Below are 16,006 nucleotides of genomic sequence, written 5' to 3' on the forward strand. Positions count from 1 at the left end.
TCTAACCACAGGATATGCAGCAGAAAGGGCCCTCATAGTAGTTGCAGGGCCGGCAGTTACATGGGCTAATTCCCTTCCTGATCTCAAGGAGGTCTTCCACAGAGTACCACACTATGTCTGTTGCAAAACCAGCAGCGAGCCTGGCGTATAGCGGCGTCCCAGCGCAGACGGGCTTTCCTTAGGCGTGTCCGTGCGCGCCCACACGGCATGGGTTTATAAAAGACAAAACCCGGAAATGCCAGTAACGCGAAACAGGGAGCAACTGCCATGCCCCTACCGCTCAATCGGCACGTCAACAGTGGCGGTACGGGGCGGGAGTTGGAAATTAGCGTCAAGATCTCCAGATGTGCAAAGTAGCAAGTAAGTGCCTTGTTAAGATCCCAAAATAAAAATAAAAAGTAGTTGCAAATACTTGGTACCCTGGACTCATCTACACTCCAGATTATTCTGGACCTTCTGAATGCTTCACTGGTCGAAGCTACGGTCCCCAAAGCATGGAAGCATGCGATGGTGGTCCCGCTGATAAAAAAGGCCAATGCTGATCCAAATAATCCATCCAATTTCCGGCCCATCTCTTTGCTTCCATGCAACTCCAAAATTCTGGAAAAGCACGTTAACCTTCTTCTCACTTCCTATGTTGAATCCTCAAATTTCCTTCACTCTTCACAATCCGGGTTCAGGGCTGGCTTCTCCTCTGAGACCACTCTTCTTGGAGTATCAGAGACCATTAGACGACAGGTGGACAATGGGGAGACAGTGGCACTCATTTTGTTAGATCTGAGTGCCGCATTTGATACTGTCTCCCACACCATCCTTTTGTCCACCCTGAAATCTATTGGCATTGATGGCCCTGCCCTGGCCTGGATTGCTAGCTTTCTCTCTGACCGCACCTTTCAAGTTTTTTCCTCCTCCTCGGTCTCCTCAATCCACGCTTCTCCTCAAGGTGTTCCCCAGGGTTCTATCCTTAGTCCCCTCTTTTTTAATTTTTATGTTAGGCCTCTAGCCTTCTTAGCTGAGCAAGCAGGTCTCTCTATTTATTCTTATGCAGACGATACTCAAATCGTCTACTCGCTCTCAACCAACAAACACCTTCCCATGTCCTCTCTTCGGTCTGGTCTGGAACAAATCTCTAACTGGATGCACAGACATAAATTAAAATTGAAAGGAGATAAGACGGAGCTGCTTCTGTTTGGTCCGACTTCATCGCTCTGGGGCCCGCAACATTGGCCTCAGCAGATGGGCCCTATTCCCACCCCTTCAGTAACAGCTCGTAACTTGGGGGTCCTCTTTGACAACCAGTTGTCAATGAAGCACCATGTGGTAAAAGTCTCAGCCACCTGTATTACCATCATCAGGTGGCTGAGAAAAATCACGTGGATGCTTCCAGTAGACACCCAGAGGACTGTAGTCCAGGCCCTTGTTACATCACGGCTGGACTATGGGAACATCCTTCTTCTGGGTGCATGCAAGGAGGTCACCAAGAAACTACAGGTGGTTCAGAATATGGCAGCTCGTCTTATCTGTAATCTGCCCGCCAGGTCCTCGGTCTCCTTCCATCTGCGCAATCTGCACTGGCTGCGCATTGAGTGCCGAGTGAAATTCAAAGCTCTTTGTATAATGCATCATATCAAAACTGGCAAAGCCCCGAAATATCTGTCTTCTCTGGTACAGCATTATGTCCCCTCCCGCACACCGAGATCCTCCACGCAAAATAAGTTTCAGATCCCGCGCTTCAATAAAGCCAAAATGGGCGGTCGCTCGTTTGCATTCTTAGCACCTTCTTCTTGACCGCCCGGACTCGCTCCTGACCGGTTGCTCCCTCCTTGCTCCTCTCCCAGTACTGCTGCTGTCTTCCTGGGGATCTTTGCACTGCTGACTGACATCACGGTATCGCCTGCATCCAGTAAATTAGCAATATCGCCTGCATTTAGCCAATTTGCGCTGTGCTTTCTGAAACTTATAGCTCATAGCGCATGTGATTGTAGCGCCGCCCGCCCCGCATTGCATGTGATTGTAGCGCCGCCCGCCCTGCACTGCATTTAGCTGTGTTTGCCCACCTGGCAGCAACGTGTATTATTTTGTTAATCTCCTTTTCGCTGTCCCAGGCGACCTACTGCCCCTGCCTCGCCTCCCCTCTGACCTCCATTTTGTTTGCTGTTGTTGTTTTCCCTGCCCCTCCTCCCCGCTACCGCCTCCCAGCTGCTGACCCTCCCACCCACGTTCACAGAGCCTACCTCGTCCCTTCAGCCCCTGTGACCGCCCGGACTCGCTCCTGACCGGTTGCTCCCTCCTTGCTCCTCTCCCAGTACTGCTGCTGTCTTCCTGGGGATCTTTGCACTGCTGACTGACATCACGGTATCGCCTGCATCCAGTAAATTAGCAATATCGCCTGCACTTAGCCAATTTGCGCTGTGCTTTCTGAAACTTATAGCTCATAGCGCATGTGATTGTAGCGCCGCCCGCCCCGCATTGCATGTGATTGTAGCGCCGCCCGCCCTGCACTGCATTTAGCTGTGTTTGCCCACCTGGCAGCAACGTGTATTATTTTGTTAATCTCCTTTTCGCTGTCCCAGGCGACCTACTGCCCCTGCCTCGCCTCCCCTCTGACCTCCATTTTGTTTGCTGTTGTTGTTTTCCCTGCCCCTCCTCCCCGCTACCGCCTCCCAGCTGCTGACCCTCCCACCCACGTTCACAGAGCCTACCTCGTCCCTCCAGCCCCTGTGACCGCCCGGACTCGCTCCTGACCGGTTGCTCCCTCCTTGCTCCTCTCCCAGTACTGCTGCTGTCTTCCTGGGGATCTTTGCACTGCTGACTGACATCACGGTATCGCCTGCATCCAGTAAATTAGCAATATCGCCTGCACTTAGCCAATTTGCGCTGTGCTTTCTGAAACTTATAGCTCATAGCGCATGTGATTGTAGCGCCGCCCGCCCCGCATTGCATGTGATTGTAGCGCCGCCCGCCCTGCACTGCATTTAGCTGTGTTTGCCCACCTGGCAGCAACGTGTATTATTTTGTTAATCTCCTTTTCGCTGTCCCAGGCGACCTACTGCCCCTGCCTCGCCTCCCCTCTGACCTCCATTTTGTTTGCTGTTGTTGTTTTCCCTGCCCCTCCTCCCCGCTACCGCCTCCCAGCTGCTGACCCTCCCACGCTCCGCCCCCCCCCCCACCTTCCATTTATGGCCAATGCCTCCACGCGCTGCGGCCTCGCCGAAGGTGCGCCAAAGGTAAGCCCGTCTACGCCCGTCCGCGCCTGGACCGCGCCCAGCGCCAGACCCCCTGCCCCTCGCGTTGCCCAGCCCTCCCGCATTACCTACGATGCCGCCACCCTCCTAGCCCTTAACCCCGGTCGCGCCCCCAACTGCGTCCAATCCGCTCCCGGACACACCCATGGACCTTTCTCTTGCTACTCCTGCAAATTCAGCGGCACCGTCAACATCTCCGCTACGACCACACCACAGATCCCCGACCCCAACCACCTACAATGCATCCTTCTCAACACCCGATCAGTCCACAGGCACGCCATTGACCTATGGAATCTACTAGACACCATCTCTCCAGACATCGCCTTCCTCACGGAAACATGGATGAACGCTTCCTCCGCACCAGACATCACCATTGCCATCCCTGAAGACTATAAGATCACTCGCAAAGACCGTACCAGCCACACAGGAGGAGGGATCGCTATCGTCCATAAGAAATCAATCCGCATCTCAACCAGCTCTGACGCCAACCTCGTCAACTCCGAACACCTCCACTTCCAAATACACATCGACCCCAAGACCACACTCAGAGGCACCCTCCTCTACAGACCACCAGGACCCCGAGCTAAATTCAGTGAAGACATCACGGACTTCATCACTCCACACGCGCTCCCCTCCAAAGACTACATCCTTCTGGGAGACCTCAACTTTCACCTTGAAAAGATCAACGACCGCAACACCGCCACCCTCGTGGACAACCTCGCCAACCTCGGACTTAAACAACTAGTCACTTCCCCCACTCACATCGCAGGTCACACACTCGACCCAATCTTCACCTCCAGCAATCATGTCTCCTTCAGCCACACCACGGACCTCCTCTGGACTGACCACAGCTGCGTTCACTTCACCTACAACAAACCAAAACCCAACATCCACCTCCAACCTACCCTGCAAAGAAACTGGAACAAAATCACCACGGACCAAATCTCCGCATCGCTCCTTCGAAACTCCCCAGCCCTCTCCTCTAACACCAACGAAGCCGCCGCCAACCTCACCCTATGGTTATCCAACACCGCCGACACCTTAGCACCACTGAAAAAACGTCAAAGAAAACCTGGCAGCAAGAAGGCCTCATGGTTCAACGATGATCTCAAAAAGTCCAAGAAACTCTGCCGCTCCCTTGAAAAGGCCTGGAAAAAAGACCCAACCACCAGCACCAAGGACGCCTTCAAAAGCGCCACCCGCACTCACCACCAATTGATCCGAAAAGCCAAGAAAACAGCATTCAAGGATCGACTTGACAACAACGCCCACAACAGCAAGGAACTTTTCAACATCGTCAAGGAATTTTCCAATCCCTCGGCCAACTCCAACGACATCACCCCCTCTCAAATCCTCTGCGACTCCCTAGCCTCATTTTTCCACAACAAGATTGCAGACATCCACAACAGCTTTGACAACCAACCCGGAAACCAACCCACCCTACCATTTGCTGATCATCTTCCCCCCGTGAACACCCTTAACGACTGGAACCCAATCTCCACTGAGGACACCATCCGCCTGATGAATTCCATCCACTCAGGATCCCCCACAGACCCATGTCCTCACCACATCTTCAACAAAGCAGACTCCATCATAGCACCGCACCTCCGTGACGTCATCAACTGCTCCCTCAACTCCGCCACCTTCCCGGAAGACTGGAAACACGCTGAACTCACCGCCCTTCTGAAAAAACCAACAGCAGACCCCACCGAACTCAAAAATTACCGCCCCATCTCACTTCTTCCATTCCCGGCCAAAGTCATCGAGAAAGCTGTCAACAACCAGCTCGCCGCCTTCCTCGAAGCCAACAAATCCCTCGACCCCTCACAATCTGGCTTCCGAGCAAAACACAGCACTGAGACCGCCCTCATCGCAGCAACAGACGACATTCGAACTCTTCTGGACAATGGAGACACAGTCGCCCTCATCCTCCTTGACCTCTCTGCAGCTTTCGACACAGTCTGCCACAGCACCCTTTTACAACGCCTCAATAACATCGGAATCCAAGGAAAAGCACTTGAATGGATCACCTCGTTCCTCACCGGAAGAACCCAGAGAGTCCGCCTTCCTCCATTCAAGTCCGAGGCCTCTGAAGTCATCTGCGGCGTACCACAAGGATCCTCACTCAGTCCCACCCTCTTCAACGTATACATGAGCCCCCTCGCGGCCATCGCACGCCAACACAACCTCAACATCATCTCTTACGCGGACGACACTCAACTGATCCTCTCCCTCACCAATGACCCCAGCACCGCCAAAACTAACCTACACGAAGGAATGAAAGAAGTTGCCGAATGGATGAAACAAAGCCGTCTGAAACTGAACTCGGACAAAACAGAAGTCCTCATCTTAGGTACATCCCCCTCTGCATGGGACGACTCCTGGTGGCCAGAAGCCCTCGGAAAAGCACCCATCCCGACAGACCACGCACGGAACCTAGGCGTCATCCTAGATTCTTCACTCTCAATGAACAGACAAGTCAGCGCCGTATCCTCTTCCTGCTTCAACATTCTTCGCATGCTCAGAAAAACATTTCGCTGGATCCCCTCCGAAACAAGGAAAACAGTCACCCACGCTCTGGTCACGAGCCGACTGGACTACGGAAACACCCTCTACGCAGGTACTACCGCAAAACTCCAGAAGAAACTCAACGAATCCAAAACGCCTCAGCCAGGCTCATATTAGACATCCCACGCAACGAACACATCTCTGGTCACCTTAAAGACCTCCACTGGCTTCCCGTCAATAAGAGGATCACTTTCCGTCTGCTTACCCACGCACACAAATCACTCTACGACATCGGACCAGATTGCCTCAACTCACGACTGTCCTTCTACACCCCCTCCCGCCAACTACGTTCTTCCAGCCAAGCCCTTGCCACTGTACCTCGCATCAACAAGACCACCATGGGAGGCAGATCCTTTTCATACCTGGCTGCTAAAACATGGAACTCACTCCCCGCTTACCTTCGCCTTACCCAGAACCACCTAGCATTCAGAAAGCAACTCAAAACATGGATATTTGACAAGTAATCCTCCTCCCCTTCCTAAGCGCCTTGAAACCCTCTGGGTATGTAGTGCGCTATACAAATTCCATGACTTGACTTGACTTGACTCTCTGGAACTCTCTGCCTCAACTCCTGCGATCTGAAATCTGTTACCTTAAGTTTCGCAGGGGAATCAAGACCTGGCTTTTTAATTCCTAAATCTGTTGCTTAACCCTTCTCAGCTCATTTCACCCTCTGTTTGCTCACTAGCGCCGGGAAACCTCCGGGTAGCTGCGCGCTCAACAAATGTAATAATAATAATAATAGTTAAAAGCAGTTTTAAATTTTTTTTAATGGCGGCAATACAGCACAGCAGACAGCTGACCTCAACTTGGTCCGCTGCGCGCCCACCACGGCATGGGTTTATAAAGACAAAACCCGGAAATTCTAGTAGCGCGCGGCAGGGAGCAACTGCCCACCGCGGCGGTACGGGTGGGAGTTGGAAATTAGCGTCCAGATCGCCAACTTTGCAAAGAAGCAAGTAAGTGCCCCGTTAGGATCCCATAGTTAAAAAAACGTAGTTAAAGGCAGTTTTTTAAAAAAAGATTGAATGGCAGCAATACAACACAGCAGACCGCTGTGTCACTGAGTTGTAAACTGACATGGAACCTGTTAAGTTGTAACCTTTCTGGGGTAATTTAGTAATTTCTGTCTATCTTAGTGTGGTTAAGATTTTAGAGAAACAATATAGCCTATATGCAGTAAGGAGTCTGAAGTAAGTGTGTGTTTGTTTGTTTGTTTCACAGGCCCTAGAAGGTTTTTTGTCGAGATTTTGCACCACATAGTATAAGGTGGAGTGACGTCCATGGTTATTCATTGTTGTGGTATATGCAGGTCTGTTTTTCTGGACTCTTTACATGGTCTGCTAGAGTTCTGTATCTAAATATTAAAGTGCACAGACTGACCTACTCAATAGATCTGGTAATATTGTTTAGCTTTACTGTGTTTTCATTTTTTAACTTAATTGGGTGATTGCTTTTCAGATATGTGATTTTGGTTTGGCCCGTATTGCTGACCCGGAGCATGATCACACAGGGTTCCTGACAGAATATGTGGCAACACGCTGGTACCGGGCTCCTGAGATAATGCTAAACTCCAAGGTGAGTCTGCTGGAATTCCATCACTTTTGCAATTTACTTCCTAAGCCTTTGCCTATTTTTCAGCTTCACATGCAACATATACTCTGTCAGTCACCTGATCATTGTGAAGAGTTACTTTTAAACCTACCTATTTCATTGATTCTTGGGTTGTGTCGAAGACCTACCGTATACCATACAGTATACGAAGTGTGCTTTAGGTCGGCACCTTACACTTGATTGTTGTTTTTTTTTGTCTGTCACAGTTCCCTACTCCCTATTCAATAGTAGTCCTCGATATTCTTTTTCGTTCCACCTGGCTTGGGCATAGCTTCTTTATATCAGTTCTGATTTGGAATACTTGTATATTTGTTGTACTGGCTTGTGAGCATTACTTTCACTTGTTTCTTACCTTTTTGCTCACTACCACTCTTCCACCAACCCCCATCTCTTCAAATGCTCTCCTGGTTCATTATGACCCCCCCCCCCCCCCCCCACACACACCCTTTTCCGGTGTTGCTTGTGCGGGCCCCAGTAGCTGAAAACTGCTACTGGGCTGCTCTGTATTGAGCATTACAAGTAGATGACATGATGGTTGGCACTTTATTCCCATGGCTACACAGTGGTGTTCTATTCCACAGTTTGACCTTCAGAAGGTACAACACGTGATTCTCGTATGAATTATCATCTTAACACGAGTGTTAAAGTAGCATTTAAGAAGGTTTCTGCACTATTTGAACTGGCGTTAGCCAAGTCCTTTTGTCTTTGCTAAAAATATGTTGGTATTGTGTGGCTGTGGATTACAGTAACCACATTTTCAGAATGAAAACCGGGACGGGCACAGACCTAGAAATAGGACAACCTTTTCTTTTAGGTATGAGGGCTTCTTATAGACATATATATATATATATATATATATATATATATATATATATATATATATATATATATATATATATATATATATATATATATATATATATTGGTTTCTTTAAAAAAAATTATTTTCACATTACCTCCCATTCTGCGAAGAGCTCCAGGGTCCAGCTGCTGGTGTGCCTGGCCTTGCCTTATGGGCTTTCTTCTGCAGCCCTGATTAAAACCTAATTAAATCCTGCTGTGTTACCTAAATGAGGCGAAGCAGCACAGCAGGAGTTTAAAGAAGTGAAGTTCTGTCACCGTTTCTAAGAGGGCCGGTCGAAATGTGAGCCTGCATAACACTGTGATTAACTCTCAGGTTCACCCGACTCTCCCTTAAAAAACGGGACATTTATTTAAATAACCCAGGCACTACTCAAAAACTGGGACATTTAGCTAATTTGGAGAAAAGTGTTGGGACACTTCTCCAAAAAAACAGACAGTCCGGGGAAATCCAGGACGTCTGGTCACCATACTGTAGATACACATGCATAGTCCTACCATTCATTGTTGGGCTTGGGCGTTTGCAACTTGTTTTCTTAAAACAAATCTTTCTATTTACAAAGTAGAGTGACTCCTCTCTTAGTTGGCAATGCCACAGGGCCCACTCAACCGCTCAACTCCTGTGCTAGAGAAGAATTCTAATAGCTCCTCGATTCTGCTTCTTCTTCGATCAAACACAGAAAACCAGACTCACCTCTGCACCTTTCAACCATGATGTTGATGAGAAAGCGAGGTCCGCGATGGACAGGAAGCCCTTCCGATGCTGCCCCAATTGCCACTCTTAAGTTCCCCTGAACCAACCACCATCCACTTCAATCTCTGCCTGCCTTCTGGACAAGACAAAAGCTTGTGTCTGGCCTGCTTGACCTTCTGCTAAAAAAAAAAAAAAAACAAGCATTTGCAATGCAATAGGTCTCGCATTAGGAAAGTTTGAGCTATTGGCATTGTAAATGACACTTTTTTTAATTTGTGTTGGTTTTGAAAATAGATACATTAATAGCAATGTCATTTACAATGCCAATAGCTTCGTTTGTTGCTCGTCCCAAGAAAACAAGTTACTTATCTGTAACTTTGGTTCCCCAGTATTGGTAACTTTCATAGATTCCCATGCTTTGTATCATTCCCCGTCGTCGGAAGGGGAGCCTCGGTAGTATAAAAACCATAGAAACAAAAGAGAAACCTAGGCCTAGGCCTCATCTCATTTTGTATTCTATCCACCTCCTTTTGTAAAAAGAGACCAAACTTTTGCCAGGACCAATCAGAGCAGCCTCACCCTCTAGAACCTTCCTGAGAGAGCTCAGAGCCTCAGATTTTCGTAGCCGTTGTGCAAACCGCCACAAACTCTGTAAAAAGACAGCTTTCCCAGGGGAGGCGGGCGGGCGCATGGGAATCTATGAAAGTTACCAATACTGGGGAACCAAAGTTACAGGTAAGTAACTTGTTTTCTTGCCCCAGTATTGGAACTTTCATAGATTCCCATGCTTTGTATCAGAATAGCTAGCAGTACAGCACCATGAACACATTTTGTAAATACATGGCATCACATAACCATAGAAAAATACATAAAGTACAGTAAAAACAAACAAAATGTGCTCACCAGGATGGAGGGATCGTAGGGAAAGCTCACCTCTCAATGAAACAGATTACGCAGGACTGCCTGACCAACAGCCGCATCATCTCGTCCTGCAGATTCCAGGCAGTAGTGTTTCGTGAAGGTATGAGTACTGCTCCACGTTGCTGCCCTGCAGATGTCCTTAATGGCAACTCCCGAAAAGAGAGCCACAGATGAAGCCACCGACCTCGTGGAATGTGCACGGACTCTGCCGTCCAGCGGCTTGCCCGCTTCCTGATGACAGAATTGAATCGCACTGGAGATCCAGCGGGAAATGCCAGTCTTTGCCAAAGGCAACCCCTTACGAGGTGCACTGTAGGACACAAACAACTGAGTAGACTTCCGAAAGGGACGTGTGCGCTCCAAGTAAAACTTTAAGCACCGTTGAATGTCCAAAGAATGGAGCGTACGCTCCGCAGGTGTAGAAGGATGTGGAAAGAAGGTTTTCAGAATCACCGGTTCATTCAAGTGGAACTCAGATGGCACTTTCGGGATGAATTTGGGATTAGTCCGAAGAACCAGACCTTGTTTTGTAAATTGCAGGAATGGATGCACTATGGAGAGTGCCTGAAGCTCACTCACTCGTCTAGCCGATGTTAGAGCTAAGAGGAGGGCTAGTTTCCAGGAGAGGAACTTTAAGTCTGCCTTGTGAACCGGCTCGAACGGAGCTTTCATGAGTTGAGCCAAGACAAGGTTGAGCTGCCACACTGGTGGAGGAGGACGAACTGGCGGATACATCCGGAATAGGCCCTTCAAGAATTGTTTAACCACCCTAGAGGACCATAAGGAAGGACCTGCCGAACTGCGTTGAAACCTTGATATGGCCGCTAGATGCACCTTTACTGATGAATGTGCCAAACCAGACTTAGCCAGAGATAGCAAATACGGCAGCAACTGATGAGGTTGGGAAGTGTAAGGATGGAGACCTTCCCGTTGACACCACAAGCAGAATCTCTTCCATTTTGCCGTGTACGTCTTGTTGGTACTTGGTGCTCTGGCATGAGCCAAGACCTCTCTGCATTCTTGAGACAAAGCTAGATGACTGAATTCTCTGTGTTCAGGAGCCACGCCGTCAAGTGGAGGGATCTCGGATCCGGGTGGAAAACCTGTCCCTGACTCCTGGACAAGAGGGACGGAATGGGCCTCAAGTGAATTGGAGGAGCTTGGGAGAGCCGCAGCAGTTCTGTGTACCAGAATTGTCTGGGCCACGCTGGAGCAATTAGAATCATCCTGCAGGGTTCCGCCTTCATTTTCTTGAGAACTCGAGGAATGAGGGGAATGGGAGGGAAAGCGTAAAAGAACGCGCTGTACCAGGCCATCGAAAGAGCGTTCCCTAGGGACCCCCGATGGTGAACCTTGCTTGCGTAGAACCGGCATTTGGCGTTCTCCGGCGAAGCAAAGAGGTCGATGGTCGGCGTCCCCCAAACTGAGAACACTCCGTCGAGAATGGATTGATTCAACTCCCACTCGTGAGTCACTTCCGTCTGGCGACTCAAGGCGTCCGCCTTGACATTGAGAGTTCCCGCCAAGTGCTCGGCTCTCAGAGTGATGTTGTTGTGAATCGCAAAATCCCAAATCCGTTGAGCTTCTGCGGACAGAGTCTGCGATTTGGTGCCTCCTTGTTTGTTTACATAGTGCATGGCCGTCGTATTGTCCGTCCGGACCAGCACTGAGCGATTGCCCACTCTGGGCAGAAAAGCTTGCAAGGCCAACCGAATGGCTGTCAGCTCCAGGAAATTGATATGGCACTGCCGCTGTCCTGGACTCCAATGGCCACTGACTTGAAGCTCTCGGAGCACTGCACCCCAGCCTTCCAACGAGGCGTCCGTGGTCATCACCATGGGTGAAGGAGAAATCCTGAACGTGAGGCCTTGGGCGAGATTGCTTTTCTGAAGCCACCATTCGCTCGCTGTTCTCATTGCTGATGTTACGACAACCCTGTCGTTGAACGACCCCTCTGCTTGGCGCCATTGCTTGTCCAGCTCCTCCTGTAGAGGACGCATCCTTAGCCTGCAATGCGGTACTAATGGTATGCAGGAGGACATCGATCCGAGAAGGGATTTGTATTGGCGGACCGATAGGACCTTGCTGCGGCAGAGTAGTTGAGCCGAAACCATCAATTTTTGTTGTCGCTCTTCCGAGGGACGAGCCGTACAATGCGTGGTGTCCAGCACGGACCCCAGGAATCTGGCAGTTTTGGAAGGCAGGAGGACTGACTTGTGTTCGTTCAACTGAAGGCCCAGGCAGCGGAACAAATGGAGGCAAGTAGACACGGCTTGCGAAGCGTCCTGGAAAGATGGTGCCTTGACGAGCCAGTCGTCCAAGTAAGGGAAAACTTCGAGAGATTGTCGTCGAAGGAAAGCTGCCACCGGTGCCAATACTTTGGTGAACACTCTCGGTGCCGATCGAAGGCCGAATGGAAGCACTTTGAACTGGAAATGGCTCTTTCCCACTGTAAAGCGAAGGTATTGTCTGTGAGCTGGGTGTATTGGAATATGGAAATATGCGTCTTCTAAATCCAGCGACGCCAAGTAGTCGCCTGGATTTAAGAGAGGAAGAATTTCCTGGAGAGTGACCATCCTGAAGGAGAGCTTTACGAGATAGGTGTTGAGCTCCCGAAGATCGAGGATGGGACGCCAAGTGTCTTTCGTCTTCCGCACTAGGAAGAATCTTGAATAGAACCCCCGGCCCCTCTGAGAGAGCGGGACCGGTTCTATTGCTCCTTTGAGGAACAACTGGTGGGCTTCTAGATGTAGTAATCCTAGATGTCCTGAGCGGATGGCGCCCGGAGCTCGTGTTGGAGGAAAGTTGTGAAACTCCAACGTATGGCCACTCTTCACGATGTTGAGGACCCATTGGTCCGATGTTATTGACATCCAACTGTCCAGACAAAGGGATATCCTGCCCCCCACTGATGTGATCGGGAGGGGAGGAACAGCAGGTAGAGCCGGGAGGCCGCTATTGTCGTTTGGTGTTGTCACGGCCTTGTCGCTGTTGACGGCCTCGCGGAGGGTTGCGAGAGAAAGATGCTGATTGCCCTTGTCGCTGATTCGAGTAATGGGGTTTATATGACTGGGAAGACTGCGAGGAAAAACGTTGTTGGTTTCCTCTGTAAGATGTAAATCCTCTCCCTCGTGCGCCCCTAAAGGGGACCTTGCGATAGGTGAGAGAGCCCAAGGACTTTGCTGTGTCTGTGTCCTTCTTGATATTCTGTAGGGTATCATCCACATGCTTCCCGAACAGCATCTCCCCATCAAAAGGGAGGTCTAGGACTCTGTTCTGGACCTCCTGACGAAACCAGGTGGCCTTCAGCCAACCCTGACGCCGTAAGACGGCGGAGCCGGCCAAGGCCCGGAAGGCCGTGGAAGCAATGTCCATTGCGCAGTCAATCACTTCTGCTGACGATTTCTCTCCTTCCGCCAGCACCTTCTTGGCGTCCTCCTTAGTGGGCTCAGGTAATAGGTCCACGAAGGGTTCCATGTCGCACCACATCTGGCGGTCGTAACGGCCTAAAATGGCAAGGGCATTCGCCGCTCGAACCAGTAAGCTGGCCATAGAGGAAAACCGTTTTCCAACATTATCCAGACGTCTGCCGTCTTTGTCCGGAGGAGTGGTCAACGGTGTGGACGGATTCTTTGACTTGCTTTGTGCCGCCTGAGAAATCACCGAGTCAGGCTTTGGCTGACCAATAAGGCAAGCTGGACTGCCTTCAGGAGCTTTATATTTCTTCTCCAGCCTGGGGAGGACTGGAATCACCGTGGCAGGACTCTGCATGATCTTCATGCCCTCCTCCCATACATGCTCTATAATGGGAATAGATTTGACAGAGCGTTGGTGTTGTTCCTTAAAGTCATAAAGGAAACATTCCGATTCCTCTCTTGAAATAGGTAGGCCAAACCTCTTAGCAGCCCGTTCCATCAGATGATGAAAACCCCCTATATCCACCGGAGGGGAGATGGAAGTGTCACGACCAGCAGCATTTGGGTCTTGCGGGTCATTGTCCCCCTGATCCGGGTCAGGGTCCTGTAAAGGATCCATCAAGGGATCCACTGGAACAACCTCCTCATCCGAAGAGGTATCCTGATGGGCATCGGGCAGTGGTACGGGATCTGGTGTGGGAACCCGGGCCAAAGGTGTCACTGGCGGTGGTGTGGAGGGTACCACCGGAACACTAGTAGCCGGCTGCACTTGCGGCTGTGGTGGAAGTGGAAAAAACGTAGTCTGTCCAGAAGGGTCTGACGGAAACCTTTTACGATAATCCTGAAGCATGTCCTGAAGATCCAAAATGAGAGAGGAGGGCATGGCTACCATGCCTTGTCCCAAACTCGGCGGATGTCGGTCTTCCACAACATAAGGATGTAGTTGTTGGCCACCTGCCTGGTCGAAATACTCCTCCGTGTCCGTCTCCTGCAACTTTACGTTCAAGTCCGAGGGACTATAGGCAGGTCCATAATTGTCCTGAAACTCATCCCCGTCAGACTCATCATCTAACAGCATTGTCGGTAGATGGGAAGAGACTCGTCGCGGAGACGTCATCTCCGGCGTGATTTTCATTCTCCGAACTGGAAAATGCACTTTTCGGACCGTCGACGGTCTCGTCGACGACACCGTCGTCGTCGGAGCATCAGTTAATGTAACCGTCGACGGCTCCACAGCCTTCGTCGACACAATCTTCGTCGTCGATGGGACCACCGTCGACGGTGTCGTCGACGAACTCGTCGTCATTATCGTCGTCGTCGACGTGGAAGCCGTCGTCGTCGACGTCGTCGACGTAGTCTTCGTCGTCGTTGCGGCCGTCGACAGCGGCCTGCTAGTCGTCGTCGACGTGGAAGCCATCATCGTCGACGAGCTCGGAACCTTGAACGTCGACGAAGTCGCCGTCGTGGACACCGCTACCGTCGACGAGCCCGTCGACGGAGCCACAGAAACAGCGGCAACTTTAGCCAAAGTCACAGTCGTCGACTTACCTGGTGTTCTCGTCGTCGACGGACGCTGTTTTTTCTCCGGCCCAGATCCTGAAGTGCCAGTAGAGTGTTTATCACTGGGCTTGATCTTTTTGGACGGAGGAGAAAGGATCACCACCTCCTTTTTGTCCTTTAAGGCTGGCACCACTGCTGTAGCCTGTCCCTGCCTCTCCTTTACACTTTCGTGAGGAGATTGAAGGGGACCAGCCCTCTCAGACCTGTCAGAGATCTTGTGAGGGGCTTTAAGAGGGGGCTCAGATGTCGAAGAACCAGGGGGAGACCTACCCCTCTTCTTTGATCTTTGCGAGGAAGCAGCAGACACGGAATCCTCCTCATCCGAAGAGAGCACCTCCTTGCGTGTCTTCATCTTCTGAAGCCAGGTAAGTAGCCGGCCTTCTCTGTCCCGAAGAGTCTTGTTCGAGAAAGTCCTGCAGATCTTGCAGTCTGTGGCCTTGTGGTCAGGATATAAGCAATAAATGCAATTATCATGCTTATCCTCCACAAAAAGACGTTTTTTGCCACAAGAGGCACAGGACCTGAATAAGGCCTTCTTCTCCTTGTCAGACATGACGAATTGAAGCAGAAACTTGAAGAAATAAGTAGAAAAACAGTGAAAACTGAGCAGAGCTCAGTGGAGACTCCCTAGCACAACGTGCGGTAGAAAAATCTGAGGCTCTGAGCTCTCTCAGGAAGGTTCTAGAGGGTGAGGCTGCTCTGATTGGTCCTGGCAAAAGTTTGGTCTCTTTTTACAAAAGGAGGTGGATAGAATACAAAATGAGATGAGGCCTAGGCCTAGGTTTCTCTTTTGTTTCTATGGTTTTTATACTACCGAGGCTCCCATTCCGACGACGGGGAATGATACAAAGCATGGGAATCTATGAAAGTTCCAATACTGGGGCAACTATTCTTCCATGTCTGATTAATAAAGAGATCTGTTTCTTTCTTAACTCTCATGTACATTATCTACTGCTCCTTCTCATAAGATGGCCTGAGTGTCTGCTCGCTCGAGGCCTCCGCCTACCCTTCCTGCAATTTCGCTTGCACTTTCTCTGCCGCACAAGTCCCTTTTCTATGTCCGTGCTGCACTGAAGGACACAGTCAGCGGCCGGATCTGACGTCACCTCCCCGGGCGCCGCAGCTTG

At 50.3% G+C, this 16,006-nt stretch overlaps 1 protein-coding gene across 1 annotated transcript in view; it reads left to right on the plus strand.

Moving 5' to 3' along the window:
* Positions 1–16,006, plus strand: part of LOC144768591 (mitogen-activated protein kinase 1-like) — a 347,633-nt gene that overhangs the window by 206,587 nt on the left and 125,040 nt on the right. The window contains exon 4 of the mRNA XM_078652385.1: positions 7,275–7,391. Within this exon, the coding sequence (XP_078508511.1) occupies positions 7,275–7,391 (117 nt within the window). The remainder of the gene's footprint in view (positions 1–7,274; positions 7,392–16,006) is intronic.

Source organism: Lissotriton helveticus, chromosome 7, assembly GCF_964261635.1.
Source record: "Lissotriton helveticus chromosome 7, aLisHel1.1, whole genome shotgun sequence".
NCBI classification, from domain to species: Eukaryota; Metazoa; Chordata; class Amphibia; order Caudata; family Salamandridae; genus Lissotriton; species Lissotriton helveticus.